At 41.9% G+C, this 14,152-nt stretch overlaps 1 protein-coding gene across 1 annotated transcript; it reads right to left on the bottom strand.

The window, feature by feature from the left end:
- Positions 1 to 785: 785 nt before the first annotated feature.
- On the bottom strand, positions 786 to 1,919 carry LOC149157634 (uncharacterized). Its single transcript, XM_089433747.1, has one exon. The coding sequence runs from the start codon at positions 1,917 to 1,919 to the stop codon at positions 786 to 788; it is 1,134 nt and encodes a 377-aa protein (XP_089289873.1).
- Positions 1,920 to 14,152: the final 12,233 nt, after the last annotated feature.

The following is a 14,152-nucleotide window of genomic DNA, read 5'->3' as shown; positions in this document are numbered from 1 at the left end:
CATCCTTTGTTCACCATTTGATTAGCTTCTCCATTCAGGCTTCTAAGGATGTGATAGAATTTACAGGAAGTGAAATCTTGGATAATTCTTTTCAGTCTTCCCAGAAGTTTATTGAGGCTTGCATTGTTGAAAAGATCTTCAGAATTTAATTTTTTGATAAGGATCTCTGAATCACCAAAGACTTGGAGGTCTTTAACTCCCTTTTCTCTTGCTATTAGACAAGATTTGAGGAGTGCATAGATCTCTGCCTGATTATTGGATTTCTAGCCTAGTCCCCAATAGAAGTTGTCTCTTGAGGTGTCATCTGAAGAGTAAATGACCCATCCAGCACCAGCGTTCGCTCCGTCAAAAAATATGGTGGTGATCTTTTTGGATTTCCACCAATTTGTGAAGCTTTCCTCAGTTTCTCTTATTCTCCACTTCGGCTTAACTGTTTGAGGGGCAAGATGAAGCTTACGAGGAGAAGGCTCAAGCGGGCGAAGCCATCTCCTTTCTTCAGGAAGGAGCAGTGGATCTTCTTTATGAAAATGTTGTTGGGTTGCTTCCAAGAGTAATGCTTTAGCTTTGGCTGCAACTTGAAGAGGAGTGTATCTATTTCCATTGAAAATTTGGTCATTACGGGCTAGCCATATCTGCCAACAAATGAATTTTGGAATTGCTGTCCAATATTTTTTTCAAAAGGATTTGGTGGGGATGCTGTGAGGGTAGATATTGTTCCAGGAGGCAAACATTTCAGCTACTGTATTCTGGGGGAAGGCTGGAATCTGCAGGTCTAAAAGAGCGTGCTACCATGCTTCCTTAGCGAATTTGCACTCAAGGAATAAGTGCTGGGATGTTTCTAAGTCACTTCTGCATAACTCGCATCTGTGAGGTCCTGCAATATTCCTTTTCGCTAGATTGTCTCCAGTGAGAAGTTTGTTGTGCACCAACGTCCAGAAGAAGAAGTCCACTTTGGGAAGGGCTAGGCTGTCCCAAACTGACTTCCAGAAGGCCGGTGCATGACTGCTATTTCTAGAACTCTGGAGTGCTTTATATCCTGCTGCTGTGGTATATGTTCCATTCGATCCCCTCACCCAGCTGTCTCTTATGTGGTGATGTTCAAGAGAGGATCCTTCCAGCAAATCAATAAGGCGGTTTTTTTGTGGTATTAGCCAATCTGGGATACCATTGAGATCCCAACCGGCCCAATCACCTCTGCTATCCCAATTCGAAATATCATAAAGTCTGGTTTTGCCTGCGTGCAACAGCCACTCTCTGATATCCATTATATCTTCATTTTCTTCCAATGGGTCATTCCCCATTATTCTATCATGCCACAAGTTGGTTCGTTTGCCGTTTCCAGGCACTCTGTACAGGTATTGGTTAAAAAATTTGCTGCTCTTACAGCAAAGCTTCCATATCTGCGTGTTGTTGGCAGAGGAATCGAACTGCAAGCTTCTGTATGTGGAATTTCGGGCGTATTTGGACATCAACGTGATGCTGGTCTGATGATTGGGTTCATGGACCATTTTCCACAGTAGTTTCCCACCCATAGCCAGGTTTACGAGGGAGGGATCTCGGATTTGAAGGCCCTCCTCTGCTATCGGCTGTCTGACCTGATCCCAACTTACTAAGTGAATTTTGTTTTCATTCCCTCTCCCGCCTTGCCATAAGAAATCCCTTAACAATTTTGAAATCTGCTCCGTGACATTCCTGGGGGCCAGCAAGAAGGCGGCTTGATAGATTGGGAACGCAGATAGCTGGGTCTTGATTAGGATAGTTTTTCCTCCTTTGGTTAGCCAATAGCCTCCCATCGCTTCTATTTTTGATTTAATTTTGCATATTATTTCTGTCCAGAGCGTTCCCCTGTTGGCACCATTGATAATTGGAAGGCCGAGATATTTGATTCGATCCCAGTTGGCGTGACCTCTAAATCCCATGACTACCGCAATACTATTGGTCTCTTATTGTCCTGTATTCCAGCTATAAATTTCTCTCTTTTTTTTGTTGATGAGAGCACCTGTGATCCTGCAATAGCCTTTCAAGACCGAATCGAAGCCTCTGGCGATTCTGGGGGACGTACCTCCGCGGAGAAGTGAATCATCGGCAAAGAGAGCATGGTTCTGGGGTACTGCATCTGTGGAGGATTTGAGGCTAGGGAGAGTGCCAATAATTCTTTCAGCTGAGAGTTTTCTACTGAGGGAATCTGCCATTAAAATGTACAAGAAAGGGGAGAGGGGGCATCCCTGCCTAATGCCTCTCCGGGCTTGGAAGAAATTGGGGGGGCGACCATTGGCCAGGGGGGCGATCCAGGGATTATTTATGCAAGCATTAATAAGCTGAACAAAATGAGGCAAGAAACCAAAGGCTAGGAGTACCTTAATGAGAAAAGAGCGATTGACTCTATCGAACGCATTTGCCATGTCTAATTTAATCAACATACCTTTCTCATTTCGCTTCATGCTGGTGTGGATTGTCTCCTGAACTTGGATGACATTGTCGAGAATGTGTCTGCCCTCCACGAAGCCGCCTTGAGGACTAGAGATCAGTTTCTTGAGCAAGGGCTTGATCCTGCTTGCTAGCAATTTTGCCAGAATTTTATAGGATGCATTACAAAGAGATATGGGTCTGAATCTGGAGAATGTTTCTGGATTAGATTCTTTGGGGATTAATGCTAGATACGTAGAGTTGGTTCCTCCACCGATCTTAGCTTTTCTCATGAACCCCTTTATCATTTTTTGGAGATCTCTTTTGATGATATTCCAGCAGACTTTGTAGAAGTGCATCATAAATTCATCTGGGCCCGGCGCCTTATCCGATTCCATGGACCATATAATTTTTACAATTTCCTCCTCTGTTACTTGTCTGGGGAGGGCATTGTTTTCTTCTAGACTAATTAGGTGAGGGATATTGGAGAGAAATTCTGCTATTTCCACCTCGGAAGCCTATGCTCCATCATTAAAAAGATTTTTAAAATGGCTGTCTGCAGCAGCTTTGACTTGGGTAAAGCCTTTGCTGACATGGCCCTCTGTTGTCCTTATTTCATAAATGTGGTTCTTGTTCAGCCGAGCTCTATATTGTCTGTGGAAGAAGGAGGTGTTCCGATCGCCTGCCTTTAACCACAAACTCCTTGATTTGATTCGCCAGTATTCTTCTTCTTTTCTGAATGATCGGTATGTAGCAGCTTGAGCCTTGATTTCTTGTTCCAGAAGTTCGGTTGTGATCTCTTTTCTCTCTAATTCCGTTTGTAAAGTTTCCAATGTGTATACTGTCTCTTTCCTTATGCTGGTTGGAGTAGGGACTGGTTTCCTTATCCACTCCTTCAGCGCTTGTTTTGTGGCTTTCAGTTTTTGTTCCCAAACAAAGCTTGGGGACCCTGAGAATGACTTGGCCCAGGCTTCTTTAACAGTTTCAAAAAAACCTTCTCTCTCAATCCATAAAGGGCTAAAGCCAAATGGTAGAGGACCTAGATCTTATTCATCTTCAAGGAGCAGCTGGATTGGCTTGTGGTCAAAAGCTAACTTGGGTAAAATTTTTGTTTTGATTATCTTTTTATCCATAATCAGAGAACCTTGTACCAAGAATCGATTCAATCGAGCAGAGATGTGTTTAGTTCCAGATCTGTTGTTGGTCCATGTATATAGACCGCAGATGGGCTTGAAGTCTAATAGGTCCCATTTCTGTGCTAGCTCTTCCACAAAGGCCAGCATAGGGTCTCTGTTGTTGGAGCCGCCCCTTTTCTCTTTTGATTTTAGTACTATATTGAGGTCACCTGCAAGAATTATGTTGCTTGGTGTATGCTAGTCTAAAAATGCTGAGAGAGAGGTCCAACATTCTCTTTTTTTAGAATAAGTAATAGGAACATAAAGATTAAATAGAGAGAAAGACAGCTTACTTGCATATTGTGTAAGCTCCGTGAATATCCAGTGCTGAGTTTCATGAGATTTTTTGAGTAAAAAAGTGTTGGGTCCCTATAATACTAGTGATTACCCCATTACTATTATAGTTATACCCCTTATTTATATCGTTGTGCCCCTATTACCCCCTTATTTTTATTTCTGTGCCCCATAGAATCCCTGTATTGTTATTTTTGTGGCTTTATATTATTATTGTTAGGTCGGTTAGATTATATTGTGACTCCTTAGACTCCTATATATAGAAAGGAGGTTTTGTCATTTGAATCATCCAAGAATTGTTCATTTATGTAATGTAAAGGAGGTTGCCCCCTCGAAGAGGCTAAATTCTAAGGCGTGGATCTCTCTTTTCTATCTTTTTGTGAGCTGGTTTCATAACATTTGGTATCAGACCTTTGGATTCTAGGGTTTCGCTGCTCCAAACAGGTCATCGTGGCATTTTCGCTATAAAGTTCTTTATGTAACGTTTCATAAGTCACAAAAAAAACCCATTTGAGAATAAATCGCGCTGAACCTTGGGTCCGAATTTCAGAGATTTTTGTGTGACATTTTTGGAGATATGATCTGAGGAAGTTGGTCTTTTTGCAGACTCCTGAATTACATTCAAAACAGGTGACCTGGGGAAAATTGTCATAACTTTCTCTCTAGGAATCAGATTGAAATTTCGTAAGAAGGTACAGAAAGAGGAAGGACCGTAGTTTCGTTTATATTATTTTCAAAACCAAATATCGAAAATTGTACACGTGCCACTTCATACAACTTCGCTCTTCTGGAAAGGTCTATAATCAGGTCATCTTGGGAGATTGTGCATAACTCTTTCTTGGAGAATCCAATTTGGATCAGACTGGTGGCATTGGAAAGAGAACACAGAGAGCTACTATAGGTCACAAATTCAGAACTAGATGATTGGAAAGTACAGAGATACATCAGAGGCAATATCGAACTCCTACAAAGTGAAAAAAGGTGTGTAGATTTTTTTTAAATTTTTGCTTAAGCTTGGTTTGAAAATTTATTTTGAAGGAATTCAAAGGGCATAGTAGAGCATTATTATCAGTAACTGATGCCACGAGGAAAGAAAATGCAAACACCTAGTTGTTGTTGGGAAAAGTATCCAATACGGAATGACCCTATCCCACTCTAAGGGTGATCGTACCTCAGCAGCAATTGAATACAAAGCTATTCAAGATTACTTCTTTATGAGATGTAAGAGAGAGGAGAAAGGGATCCACTAACCGTTGTCTTCCGCTAATGGTTGATCCAATCTTCCCTCTTTGCTGCTTGCTCCCAGCTCCTTGCTCTTTCACTGGCCCAGCTACACAAAGATCCTGCAAAAGCACAAGAAAGGGAAACTACAAGAAGCATACATCCATAACTGATTCAAGGATTAGAATAAATCATATATACAAGCATCAATATGCCACAGAGACACATGCATATAGAAGAACCTCAAATGCTTTATTAATGGAAGAAGTAAAGTTCTGAGAGTGTTACAACCATAAGAGGCCCAATCCAGCAACACCTCCCAGCAGAAAGAAATCTCCTCTTCACCTCCTTCAAAGCAATCACCCAATAGTTCTATGCACAAACCAACAGCACTTCCTTACATTCACAAGATTCCAGCCTCCTTAGACCTCATGAGAGAGCTCTATATATAGGAGATTTGGAGAAAGGATGAGTCAGCTTGAGCTTGGCATGGAGCTGACTAGTGTCCTCTCCCACTTCAGTTATTCTTCAGTTCTTGAGTCCACTTGGAGTTTCTTGCTTCCACTTGGAGATCTAGATCCTCTTACTCATCACAAGGCGAATTCCCTGATCCAAGTGTCATTTTGGAAGCTTCCTGGGCATTTGACACCTTGAGGAATGACTGTGCCACTTGGCCAAACTCGCCCAGCGCAGGTAGCCTTCATTGCTTTTGACATTCAGTGCAGGTACAGAGTGGAGCAGTTGACATTCAGCGCAGATGCTCAGTGGAGCAGTTGACATGATCCAGAATTAGCTTGTTTTTGAGTGTTTTCAGGTGGAGAACTGATATTTAGTGCTGTGGTTTGCTGACCTTGTTCCTCTAGGGGTAGGAACAACATGTTTAGGGACTTTGGATCCCTCAGATTATTGACATTTCATGCTTCATGCTGTAAGGCACAAAAATGTCTATAACAGTTGCCCCCTAAAGTATGAGGTCGTTTATCGGGTGAAATGCTTTATCAGGAGGATCCGAAGTTCATTCAATCGCTGAGAGGTGACCTGTAATAAAATACAATACAATACATTATTTTTTCATTCTGCTTTCATGATCTAGCTGAGGCGGGCATTCCCATGCTCAGCTTTATAAATTCATTTTGGTACATAGAACAGACGATCGTCTGATGGTAGACTGATAATTCTCTGCTGAAATTATCATCCTTTGAGTAGGATGATCATCTGCTGCAATGATGTACATATCAAATGTTTTTATATTTCCTGAATATATATCGCAGCCCGGATGGATGAAACTAGATCCGGGGTCTTCAAACTTGTTCGATCTTCACTCTAAGTACAAGTCGATCCATGTGAGAATTGTGCTGAAGTCGAACATGGAAAGACATCGCTTGATTACCGGTCGATAATGTAAACCGTTAACAAGCGTGAGAGGAATCACCGATAATGATAATGACCCTCAAGGTACTGCAGTACAATTCACGTGGTGTGAATATAGGACTTGGCGTCGAACACCACGCAAAATCTTCTGGTCGAAGGTCATTGATGTATACCTATCGCCGGAAGTGAGAAACTTGCCATTGAGGCATGCAAGCTTCAAAGTACTGAGGGGGTTGTTCCTAGATCAACTTCTTGGATAATGAGCTGAAGTCGACAAGAAGCGATCTGTCAAAGGAGGGCCTTAATGAATCCCACATCAGTGACACGGAACGGAGCTAATGATTTTAGTGGAGGTGAAAACAATCTGTGAAATATGATTCAGGGTGGCGATCATGGGTGGATGAAGGATAATGTATGGCAGTGGATGGGACACGGTTGACTCTTTCTGAACAACATCTCTTGAACATATAACGACACTGATGTGATGGATCGGTAGCATTACCCCAAATGTGGATGGTTTGTCGAAGACCATGGTGATGAGACCGGTGAATGAAACAACCCAACCCGATGTGATATGGAGGACAAAGTGTCATGTTCAAGAGCGACTTGCTACCATTAAAGCTTTGAGGTTCTCCCAATTTTTCCCCAGTCATTTCTGACCAGTACCTCTTTATTTTTGTCAAGCTTGAGGAGGATAACATATGCTTGTTCTATAACCTGCCCTTCGGGCAAGCCCATCGCTATGTTTTAACAAGCCTAGCGATAGGGAAACTCGTTCTCGTCTAAAGACAAGTTTGTCGCTATTTAATCATTTTAACGAGTCTAACGACAAGGAAAACTCGGTCCTTTTCATTTTTAGAGAGTCTGAAAAGGTACAGAAAGTCAACTCCAAAATTCCTTTTTCGTCATCTAATCCCTTAAGTCTGAAAAAGTATAAAACAATACAGAAGGGATGAGTTTTCGATAATTTTAACGAGCCGAATAAAGCAAGCGCTCGACCTTTTTGTGTAATAATCCCTCAAGTCCAAAAATATTAAAATCTAGAGGAGGGATAGCTCTTCCGGTCATTTTAACGAGCTAGAAGGCCAAAACTCGGCAAACTTTTCATATTTTACGAGTCAGGAGAAAAGAGCTCAAAGAAGACTCGTCTTTTGAGGAACGAGTGATAAACAGGGATAGTAGCAGATTCCAGGTACAGGTTGGAATTTTCCAATCACGGCAGTGTCACAAGGATGGCTAGGTGAAATCACTCTTCGCAGCTGTTCCTCAAAATAGGTAAACAATCATATGGAGGTGAACGATTGGCCAAATGAAATGGAGGTGGCAGGTGCAAAACACAACCAAGGCTTTTTGTGGCTAATAAATTTACGATCACAATGGTTATTTACCGGAATAGGTTCATTTTTTAATGAGCTTAAACTCTGGAGGAAACTCTTGCTCACGCTTTTCTATTTTTTAACGAGCATAAATTCCACGGTAAAACTGCTCGATCTTATGTTTATTTTTTAACGAGCATGAACTATGTGCTAAAACTGCTCGGAGATAAGTTCACATGCCCCCAGCATAATAACGCAAATCGAGCACAAGGATGGCTAGGTGAAATCACTCTTCGCAGCTTCATTGTATTCAACTCGGTGGTTGGAATGAAGGTTTACCTTTGAGAAAGGGGATTTGTTTCATTTTTTTAATGAGGTTGACACAAGATAAGAACCGTCCTCTGACTCCTTGTTTCATTTTTTAATGAGGTTGACATGAGATAAGAACCGTCCTCGGAGTCCAAATCCATCAGACATAGAAGGTTTCATATTCCACTGTGGCCACTTCCGCCAGATTACTTGGAGGCGGTAGGGCAAAAGTACCCATTAAGGCAGGGTCTTTTAGGAGACCTACTCCGATATTTTGGAGCGAATGATTCCTTCCATGGATCATTGGAATGCTTCCCGTAACTTGTGAACTGTTGGGGAGAAAAGTTTGTTGGTCGACGATTGTAATTCCTCCTTGGAAGGGAAATGCAATCTTCCTGAAGTAGGTCGACACAACTGCGGCCATGGCATAGATCCATGGTCTTCCAAGTAGGATGTTGTAATCGAGGTTTCCATCAATTACTTCAACTTCAATTCCTACTGTTTTGCCCCCCAGTTCAACTTGAAAGTTACTTAAAATCCCGTATGGAGTGTATGATCGTCCATCAAATGCTTTTAACGTCGTTGACGATTTCGACAAGGGTGGTGAGCCTAAATCTTTCCAGCAACTCATCGACATAAGACATGTATATGCCCCCTCATCAATAATTGTTCGATGAACAGTTTTGTTGAGGGCTTTCACTTGAATAAGGAAAGCTAGTTGAGATGGTAACTGAGGGTCATATCCTTTATGATCAAAGGCGACAAGATTGGAATCCATTGGGTCAATTCCACCTATTGCTGATAATAAAGCTTGTTCTTGGGAGAAGCAATTTTGTGGTACCTCAAGTGTCGACATAACGGACGGCGATTGGGCCAGGTCCTCTATCTGTGCTATTTTCGCACAAGGATTAAATGTCGATTTGTGTACTGCTCCCTTTTGCGACTTTATTATTGGCTCAGGGACGATGGGTGGCACAACTACGGTCAAAGTTGTTGTCGAACTACTAGGTTGTTCGTTAGCCTTGTTGTTCGACAGCTTTGGATTCTTGTAATCCTTATTCCTCGTCAAAGCATTATTTTGCTGCTTTGAGGTAGACAACATAAGCACTTGGGATCGGGAAGCATTTTGATTAGCAACTAGATTTTGACCTGGATTAGGAAACGGATCAGTCAATACTGCTGGGGTTTTTGAACTCTTAAAGAGTTTCTTAACTTCCGCTATATGTGGACAATCTTTCGTCCAATGATCCTCATCGCATATATGACACCCTGCTGGGGGTTTCCTTTTTCTCCCTTTCTTTTTCTTCTTGCCCCCTGGTTGCTTCAGTTGTTTGCCCTTGTCGGTCGACATGGAATTTACTTCTGAGGCAAGAAGTTCTTTGTTTGCATTTTGACTATAAATTTTGTGTTTGCCAATCACGCCATCGCTGGCGTGAGAGTCATTGTTTGATTTAGGAGGAGGAGGAATTGAAAATTCCGGTCTAGGAGCGTCGGGTATTTTGTCGTAGAGCGTGCCGGACTGAGTATAAACTAAGTCCAAATACTGTGCACGAGCGATAACTTGCTCCTCTGTTACGACTCCCCCTTGGCCACATCTTCCGTTATAGCAGGAAGTAACGACTTTATAAACCATTCAGCTAACAGCTGATCGGGAACATATGTTTTCACCATCCTACGACGACGACGCCACTCATGTATATGATCAGATATGTGGGTGGAAGTCGTCTGTTTGAAGTTGGTAAGGAGTTCTGTTCCCGTTTCATACCTTATCGGTAATTGAAAATGGGTTAAAAAGGTTGTGGCTAAGGTACTGAAGTTGTCGAACGAAGCTCTAGGCAATTCAATGTACCATTTTGCCGCTGGACCCGTTAACGTCCTCTGAAAGAGGCGAAGTCTTATCGAATCATCATTCAGGGTGTTCGATGAACACCATAGATGGAATGTCATCACATGATTCGACGGATCTTCACCCGAATTTCCATTAAATTTAGGAATATCTGACGGAAGTTTATGCGGAATCGCTGGCCACCAAGGAGCATAAGCAATTGGATCATTCGTCAGCCGGTTTAGATCTGGTAATTCTAGAGTTGCTACAAAGGGCAACTGTTGATTCAGGTTAGGCGAAGCATACCCAGGATAAGATGGGATTGCCTGAGCAATGGGTCTTTGCAAACCAGCATAATGCTGGCAACTTTGACAAGGTTGATGGGCATAACCATTATAGTATGGTTGCCCATTACTTGCAAAGACTTGTTGCTCAGGTCCTTGATATGATTGCTGGAATGGCGGTTGTTGAGATTGAACCATCTCTGGTTGTTGGACCATTTGTTGTTGACCAATACTGGATGATTGACCGGGATGAGGAGTCACAGTACGTGTTTGAGCCTGAGTTGCTCCAGATAAGGAGGCACTACCCTGAGATTGTGATTGAGTTGTTGAGACAAGAGGTTGTTGTATTGCAACCTGAGATTGGGGTTGACATACAACAGGTGGAGATTGTACTTGCGACACATTCACTATAGCAGGTATGGTGGGAATATTCGACACAGGGTGTACTGGTTGCATTGAATATACAACCCCTGGTTGTTGAGGCAGTATTGGTACCCAACCGCTGGATGTAATTCCAGTTTGACCTGAACTTTGTTGTAAACTCCCATATGGTTGTTCTCTTGGAGGGAACAATGAAAGAGCATACTGCCCTCCATATGGTGTAAATCCAGTACTTAAAGGGTAAATTGGCCTTTGAAGACACATTGGATCAATTTGTTGAGTTTCAACATAAGAAATACCAGATGATAATCCGGATGAAGAGATAGGAACTAACCATGTCGTCGTCCCTGTTGGGACTCCGGCTTGTTGTTGACAATTGGCCGGGACAGATGGTATACCAGCGAACATCGTTGGAGTAGTAGCAGGAGGCTCTGCTGCTGCTGTGTCGGACGACACAATCCTAGATGTCGACGGTTGTTCAGACATATCTAGTCTATCCAAAAGATTTCTTAGCGATTCTACAGGAACTTCCACTTGTGATAGACTAACTTCGAAGATCAACGAGGGAAAGGTAATGATTATTCCGTTTAAAATAAATTTTATAACGACGCTTTAGACACAACTTGCTTTTTCACTTTTTAAGAGTCGAGAAAAAGCTAAAGATGACTCTAGTCTCCTTCGATGTTTTAACGAGCCCGAAGTGACAAATGATCGGATGGACTTTTTCAGTTATAGAGTTTGAAAAAGGCCAAAAGAAACTGCTCTGGAGATCTAGGCAGAGGGTGTGCCAAACCTTTCACAAAACCACAAAATACGTTTTACGGTACGGGTGGTCGATCTTCGTGAATGCTGTGTTCACTGCATTGCGATCAGTAGGGCGGCCGACACGGCTTCCTATGGATAAAAGATATATGCCTATAGGGGTCTCCCAATATATACGCGACGGTACGTGGGAGCACAAGTTCGTATTAGTGCCACCGACTCTCAGGAGGAATCACCCACCTTCGTCGAGATCGACAGTCACTACGTTTAACGACGCCGGAACACGTCTCTAGCTTAGACCTCTATGTGTTTGCGTTATGTTTCAAAGCGTTGTTAGGTTCATTCAATATATTTTAAGTTGATCTTTTTAAAGTTTGCCTTTCAAGGTTCACCACGAGATGTTTGATACAAATTCCTAAATGCAGTCTAAGATGAGAAGCAAGCTTTTCAATCTTTCAACTTTGAAAATCTTAACTACTGAGGGAAAAGAAAGACATCATCTTTTCACACAGATCATAGAGAATACACTAATGCACTTTTCCCTAAATCAACATACAAACTTATCAAATGCAAAATGCAAAATGCAGGTATTTCTTTTCTCTTTCTTAATGTTGATGTAATACAAAAAGAAAGCTGTCGTATTATTTCGAATTCAATTTCAAGCGAAAGCAAACAAGCTTGTCCAAAATCAAAAGACACCTTAAGATTCACTTGTTTCGACACTAGAAATATATAAATTCAAACCATATGACGAAAGCAAAAGCTCAACCAGCTATGAACAGCAAACAAACTAACTCTTAAGATCAGAATGACACTTTATCACAGGTCTAGATCTAAGAGGCCACAGCAAGACTAGTTCACTTTCGTTATGGGAAACTGTAAATGATAAAAGAAATACACAAAGAACAAACACAGTTTCTTTATAAAACCGAGGCGAAATAGTGGCAAGGAAAGTTGGTTTCAGATAGGTACATTGACTGGTAACAGGCTGCAAAAACAAGGGTGAAAACAGGGCAAGAAACAGCAGGAAACCCCAGTAGCACAAGGCAAGACTGGTTCAGCGCAGGTGGTACATTGTCAGTTTGACATTCAGCGCAGGTAGCCCCTTCGGGAACTGCGCTGAAATGCAAACTGCCTTCACAGCACCTGCACTGAAGATTCAAACTTTCGTTTTTCTCAGTTTCCGGGTCACAGATTGCTCAAAAATTCACAGTTTTTGGCCAAATCAGAAGCTATCAGTCAAGGACACACTAAGGGATGAAAAGGAGGATGAAAAGCTATCACTAAGAGCTATTTAGAGTCCTTGTGGATCAGCTCTTCAAATCATAAACTTGCCTAGAAACTGAGCTAGAGTAGCTGCCCTCTACTTTGCATTTGAAGGATCCAAATGCAGTTTGATTCGGTACTCCCTTTGTTTATGAAATGAATAGCAAAAAAACAAATAACCAACAAGATACGATCCCCAGCGGAGTCTCCAATTTGTTGTTGGGAAAAGTATCCAATACGGAATGACCCTATCCCACTCTAAGGGTGATAGTACCTCAGCAACAACTGAATACAAAGCTATTCAAGATTACTTCTTTATGAGATGTAAGAGAGAGGAGAAAGGGATCCACTAACCGTTGTCTTCCGCTAATGGTTGATCCAATCTTCCCTCTTTGCTGCTTGCTCCCAGCTCCTTGCTCTTTCACTAGCCCAGCTACACAAAGATCCTACAAAAGCACAAGAAAGGGAAACTACAAGAAGCATACATCCATAACTGATTCAAGGATTAGAATAAATCATATATACAAGCATCAATACGCCACAGAGACACATGCATATAGAAGAACCTCAAATGCTTTATTAATGGAAGAAGTAAAGTTCTGAGAGTGTTACAACCATAAGAGGCCCAATCCAGCAACACCTCCCAGCAGAAAGAAATCTCCTCTTCACCTCCTTCAAAGCAATCACCCAATAGTTCTATGCACAAACCAACAGCACTTCCTTACATTCACAAGATTCCAGCCTCCTTAGACCTCATGAGAGAGCTCTATATATAGGAGATTTGGAGAAAGGATGAGTCAGCTTGAGCTTGGCATGGAGCTAACTAGTGTCCTCTCCCACTTCAGTTATTCTTCAGTTCTTGAGTCCACTTGGAGTTTCTTGCTTCCACTTGGAGATCTAGATCCTTTTACTCATCACAAGGCGAATTCCCTGATCCAAGTGTCATTTTGGAAGCTTCCTGGGCATTTGACACCTTGAGGAATGACTGTGCCACTTGGCCAAACTCACCCAGCGCAGGTAGCCTTCATTTCTTTTGACATTCAGCGCAGGTACAGAGTGGAGCAGTTGACATTCAGCGCAGATGCTCAGTGGAGCAGTTGACATGATCCAGAATTAGCTTGTTTTTGAGTGTTTTCAGGTGGAGAACTGATATTTAGTGTTGTGGTTTGCTGACCTTGTTCCTCTAGGGGTAGGAACAACATGTTTAGGGACTTTGGATCCCTCAAATTATTGACATTTCATGCTTCATGCTGTAAGGCACAAAAATGTCTATAACACTAGTAAGGAACCTGAAAGCTCTAGCATCACTCATGAAGAAGAGGAAGAAATGCTACATGATATATCAAAATTACAAGAACAAGTGCAACAAATGTCACGCTCACAAAAGTTAACAGATGCTAAGATAAATGGCGTGGAAGCTAAGATGGACAATTTGAAGATATATTTGAACACAAATTTGAAGACAGGCATGGCAGATTTGAAGGCAGATTTGACAAATTTTCTACAAGAAATACTTACTAATGGTGAAAAGGTAGTAAAGGA

Source organism: Pinus tabuliformis, chromosome 5_2 (assembly GCF_031772625.1).
Source record: "Pinus tabuliformis cultivar Carrire ecotype Pingquan chromosome 5_2, CPIR1, whole genome shotgun sequence".
NCBI classification, from domain to species: Eukaryota; Viridiplantae; Streptophyta; class Pinopsida; order Pinales; family Pinaceae; genus Pinus; species Pinus tabuliformis.
This window is presented reverse-complemented; position numbering and strand designations above follow the sequence as displayed.